A 6,000-nucleotide genomic window follows, 5' to 3' on the forward strand; every position below is an offset into this window, starting at 1 on the left:
AATGCATAACAAAGAGTTCAGATGCAGCTCATTCCAGGCAATGAGTGACTCCGAAGGACAAGAGCACAGGAAGAAATGGTGGCACACACTGACTTGGGGCAAGGAGGAGAGGGTGTGGAGGTTGACTTCCAAAAGGAAATGGCCAGTTGGCTTCCATTCCCCAGAAAATCAGTTATGGTGATTAAGCCTACCAGTGGTCAGGACCAGATCAAGTTCAGGAGAGAGATAAAGAGAAAAAAAAAAAAAGAACACTTAATTTCATTTATCTGTTTTAGGATTTCTTCAGTAAATCCGACCCATTTCTGGAAATTTTCAGAATGAACGATGACGCGACTCAACAGCTTGTGCACCGAACAGAGGTAAGATGCATGCGCTCTGCCTCTGAGACCAGTAATGCCTTTGTAAATAATTGTTGTACATGATTTCCAATTTTTAAAAGCTAAAATATAGTTATATCATTTTCCCCTTCCCTGTCCTTCCTCCAACCCTTTCCATGTGCTCCTTGGCTCTCTCCTAAATTTGCGACCTCTTTTTCTGTAGCTCTTGTGTGTGCGTGTGTGTGTGTGTGTGTGTGTGTGTGTGTGTGTGTGTTACCTTAAATATAGAACTACAGTCTGCTTAATCCATAAAATGTTGCTTATACGATTTCAGAGCTAACACTTGGTATTGGAAAGCCAATTGCCAGACTCTTCTTCAGGGCAGACTATTCCTCCAGCTCTCACTAATTTTTTTTGTTGTTGTTGTTGTTGCCTACAGTTCTTTGACTAGGATTGGCCATAGGACATCCTCTTTCCTGTTAGCTTACTGCCTGTAGACAGACAGACCTCCTCTCTCCTTGAGATGATCCTCCACATTTCTGGTTTGAGTGTTTCATCTGATTTTCTAACGTTGAAGAAAATTCTCCTTTCTAGATGCAACTTCCTACAGTTGACTTTCAACACAGCCAAGGAGCAATTTCTTTATAATAAATTAGGAACACTAGAGCTGGCAAGTCACTGGGCCCAGCTGAGTACCTCACCCATTCTCCCTCCAAGCCGCTCCCTGGTCACTGGTTTTATTATCCCTGTGCCCAGATACTTGGCAGAAGCCGTGGAAAGGATGAGGGCTTTGCTTTTGTGCTCAAGGAGTTCTGCCCACATGGGAGAGGAAGCAGAGGGGCTCGATTACATCTCAAGGATCAGGAGGCAGGGCCTGCCTTGTGGTCAATGTCTCCCAACTAGGCAGTCTTTTCCAAAGTCTCCACGGGCTCTCAAAAGATGCCACCAACTAGGAACAAAGTATTCAAATATATAGCTCTATGGGAGACATTTCAGAGCTATTACAGATTTTAATCCTTATCCTTCCCTACTCTAAATGCCTGGTACAATTCTCTCATATGCACGGGCAATGCCTATGATGGTTAATATCCATTGTCAACTTGATGGGATTTAGAATCACTTAGAGAAAAAAAAAAACCTCAAATGTTTGGAGGTATATAAGGGCACTTCCAGAGAGGCCCGACTATGGTGGGAAAGACCCATAGCTGATGTGAGCCATGCAATGCCATGGACTAGAGTCTCAGAATGAGTAAAGAAGAGAGAGCAGTCAGAGCGCCAGCACATCTCTCTCTCTCTCTCTCTCTCTCTCTCTCTCTCTCTCTCTCTCTCTCTTCCTCACTCACTCCCTCTGCTATTGATTTCCCCAAACCTCTTCACTCCTTAACATTGTCCTAAATAAACACAGAATATATTAACCAATTTTCCTTCTCACAGAAATTTGATCATGCCCAGGGTATTAGGAGTCAAGACAAACTCACGAAGGAACATTGTTTCTGTATTTTAATACATTAAAATAAATTTAATAATGAATCTGTGGTCTCATCAATAATTCATAATTATAGTAAGGAAGAAAGAAGTGGGAATCATTTGTGAAAGAATTACTCTATTTGGAGACAGAATATTTTTTTTCCAAAACCAAAATCCACAAAGACTTCTACCTAAAAACTTCATAGATTAACACAGCAGAATTCATGTAATAGTTTAATTTTATGTGGGTGCCCTCTTGAGTTTCATTCAGTAGATAACGTGAAAGATGTCCTTCAAAAGTACCTGCTTATAGGACTAGGTGGGGCTCAGAATTTGTGCTTGCAAGAAGTCCCCAGTAACATAGCACCTACTGGTCCATGAGTCACACTCTGGTAGCCCCTACTCTAAAGTACATGCCTGGTACAAAGGAACCACTTATACACCCTGAAACGAGCTGGAGTATTCAAAACAAAACAAAGACAGGAAAAATCTCATGGACTCTTAGGCAATATTTAGCCAAGTTCATGATTAGTAAGCTGATTTTTAAATACATTTTTCTATATTATTGATTTACTTTATAATCTGAATTACCAGGTTATATCTTTCTAAATATTCTAATTGAGATAGTGTTTGGCTAGTGTAAAGTTGAGTATTCTTCATCTAGAAAATTCCCAGACTCTCCATCTGATGTAACTCATAGAATTCCAAAGCTCTCAACACACACACACACACACACACACACACACGTGTGTGTGTGTGTATGTATGTATATATATATGTGTGTGTGTATGCATGTATGTGTGTGATATGTGTATGTATATGTGTGTGATGTGAGTACATATGTGATGTGTAACATAATACATTTATATAGCAAACAAAAAGTTTCTCTATGTATATTCATGCCATACATACATACATACATGTATATCATGTATTTTGCTCATTTACCACTTATTATCCTCTCTTAGCCCTCTTTCACTCTCACTGGATGCCAAGCAAGCTTACCTCCTACTTGGATGTCTTCTTGTGTGCTTGTGTGAGCTGCTGAGTTTAGCTAGGACTGCTGACATGAGTGTGCTTATGAGGTTGTTCACTGGAGCATGGACAACTGACCAGGATCCACACACAAGCCTAATAGGCTCTCCTGGCCCCAACAATCACTAACTGCTCATAGCCCCTCAGCTAGAGGTGGTGATGTTTTCAGCAGTAACTTTCCACCCATCCCAGATAACTTTCCTCTGCTGACTCCAAGGGAAAGGAATCCATACGGTAAGACTAATGGTCCTACAGGACTGGGGAATCCTTTATCAGTGGCCAGAGGCAGCCTTGCCTCAACCCCAGGCCTTTAGATATAGAAGAGGTCATCTTCTACATCCGCATGCTGGGCAATGTCACTGTCCTTATTCATGAAACAACATAGAGGTCAGAGATCACAGTGGTTCTGCCCATAATGACCTACTTCAGGGCCACTCTTAAAATACCCACTGTTCTCAAGTTTGCATCAAGCCACCTGTCCCCAATGCTTGTCCTTTTCATAAACACCACAGTGGCTTCTCGAGTAGTTTTCCTGTCAGAATATGAAAATGCCAAGCCTTCCCTCTTCAAATCACTGTTCATCTCTTTCTCTTCCCAGGTTGTGATGAATAACTTGAGCCCAGCCTGGAAGTCATTCAAAGTATCTGTGAACTCTCTATGCAGCGGGGATCCCGACCGCAGGCTGAAGGTTAGATCCGTATCTGAGAGATGTGAACTTGAAAATGCATTGCACTGCACCTGCTTCTTTTCTCACATGAACAAGGGCCTGCAGACGTGCAGAATTTTCTGTGCTACTTTCCCAACCCTCTCACCTTTTAGCATCTTAATGGAAGGAAGTGAGGCTGTTTCTTCTGCCAGAGCTGTCAACACTCATACAACAGCCCTAAAATAAATCCTAATGTATTATGTCAAAAGACGGTGCCTAGGGTGTTTCAGAAACAAAATGTGGCAATAATTTCAGAGTATAATTGAAAGTTTCTGGAAAGAAAATATTGCTACATCAAGTATCTATTGTTATATAATGTATTACTCTACACACACACACACACACACACACACACACACACACACACACACACCAAAGTGTGGTAGTTTGAGATAGTAAATTTGTTTAGCTTATAACGCTGTGCATGGGCAAACAGGGTTGAGCCAGTCTAGGTGGTTCTTAGGCATTCTTGGTCTCTGTGAGACACTCATGGTCTGCTGCCCATGAATGGGGTGACTTCTAGGGGTTGGCAGGCAGTGTATGTATGTGTGTGTGGGGGGGATCTTAGTTCTTGTCATCAGACACATTAGCTTAAACTTTTATGTATAGTAACTGTGGGTTTCAAGAGCCCAAAACAGAAGCTGCAGGGCCTCTGAATGCAAGCTGAAGAACTCATTTACTTTCTCCACAATCTAGAAGCCCAACTGTGCCTACTCCAGATTCAAACACAATGTATTCTACCTCTCCATGGGAGGAAATGAAAACTATTAGGACCATTGTTTTTAATCTGCCACAAATGCCTTGAGAACTATGGAAATGTAGAAGTTGGAGGGGCCGGGTGTCATGTGCTGAGAGAATCAGGAATCATGAGACGGAGACAACAGACTGAATCCAGAAGTCTCCTCCTGGAGGCACTTGCTGTGGCCATCGGATTGCTCTGCCCTTGGTCTTTGAATCTTGCGAAGTTTCATTGCTAATACCACAGAGCCAACTCTATTGACTCAGGATGACTAACTCACTGGACACAAACTGTCCATAACCCAAGTCCAGTTGATTAACATGATTATCAAGCAGGTTCAGGGTCCCTGTACTATGAGCAAAAAATAGGAAGACCGAAGTCAGAAGGTGAATTGAGCCTGAGGGCATAGGAAGGATGCTGGGTAACTCAGACCCGAAATGCCTTCAGATTCCAAAGGGCAACAGCATCCTCGTCCACATGAAGATAAAAGGAGTGGTCCACTCGCCACTCGGAATTAACATTCATGTTTGCCTCTCAGGGGAGCCAATCTCAGAAAGTTGCAAGATGGGCATTGTCTTAGTGACTTTCTGTTTCTGTGATAAAAATACTTTAACGAAAGTATTAAGGGGGAAAGTGTTTCTTTTGGCTCACATTCCAGGCTGCAGTGCATTGTGGGGAAGCAGTGAAGGTATCAGGGATCTGAAGCATCTGCAGTCGGAAGAGAGGAAAGACTCGTGGAAGCTAGTGCCCAGCTCGCTTCCTCCATTCTTACACAGCTGAGGTTCATCCACCAGAAACATGGGTCCTCCCACCATAGGCACAGCTGATGTCTGCCTATGTGATGGCATCCCCTACCCCGTTCACCCTGAAGAGTTTGCTCTGAGGAACAAAATTCTTTTAGTTTCATTGTTATCATTCAGGTTAGAATCCCATCTGTTTGGTTAGACCTAGTCTCGTTAGTGTTGCGTATCCTTGCTTAAATCCACTGTGTGGATATTGTGGTTGAACTTTCTTCAGTGAACTGACTAGCTGACTTCCGCGGTGCTAATGACATGTCCAATTTCTATCTCTACCTCTTATGAAAAACCAAGTTATTTTGGGACAACCTCTGGAAACTCTCATTCATGCGGAGGGGGGAAAGGATGGGATTTCTGACTGGATTTCTTGGTAGAAACACATTTTCAAGATGCCCGAGAGCTACAGCTTCCAGTATGGGTGGTGATTACCAATTCTGCTTTGAGCAGTGCTCACCTATCCCAGAAAAATAACTCTTTTCCTTGGGCCACAAATAAAATAAATGCCTCCTTTGGCATTTTGTCACTGGGAGTCATTGAGTGGGGAAAAAGGTTTAGTAGAGACGAATGAAAAAAAATATAAATAAGGATCCCCCAGTGGGTTTTCGAGAACTCTGTGGTCTCTGTAGGAACAAGACCTTGTATGAGATGATAATCATATGACACAGATAGTCAGCTGGAAAAATAGGAAGAGGCAGGATTAAGGAATGGTGGAAGAAAGAAGAAAAGAAGCAAGGGTAAACATGGAAGGGAGGACCAGCTTCTTAGCATCTTCACAGCTGACCTGCTGGTACTGTACTGGAGGACTGTCCTGTGTATTATAGAGTAGTTAGCGTTTTCTCCTCTCTCTGTCTCTGTCTCTGTCTCTGTCTCTGTCTCTGTCTCTGTCTCTGTCTCTGTCTCTCTGTCTCTGTCTCTGTCTCTCTCTCTCTCTCTCTCTCT

The 6,000-nt window shown here is 42.7% G+C and overlaps 1 protein-coding gene across 1 annotated transcript in view; it reads left to right on the forward strand.

The window, feature by feature from the left end:
- Positions 1 to 6,000, forward strand: part of Cpne4 (copine 4) — a 458,320-nt gene that overhangs the window by 352,446 nt on the left and 99,874 nt on the right. The window contains exons 6-7 of the mRNA XM_021206230.2: positions 276 to 359; positions 3,418 to 3,507. Of these exons, the coding sequence (XP_021061889.1) occupies positions 276 to 359; positions 3,418 to 3,507 (174 nt within the window). The remainder of the gene's footprint in view (positions 1 to 275; positions 360 to 3,417; positions 3,508 to 6,000) is intronic.

This window comes from Mus pahari, chromosome 10, assembly GCF_900095145.1.
Source record: "Mus pahari chromosome 10, PAHARI_EIJ_v1.1, whole genome shotgun sequence".
Classification (NCBI taxonomy): Eukaryota; Metazoa; Chordata; class Mammalia; order Rodentia; family Muridae; genus Mus; species Mus pahari.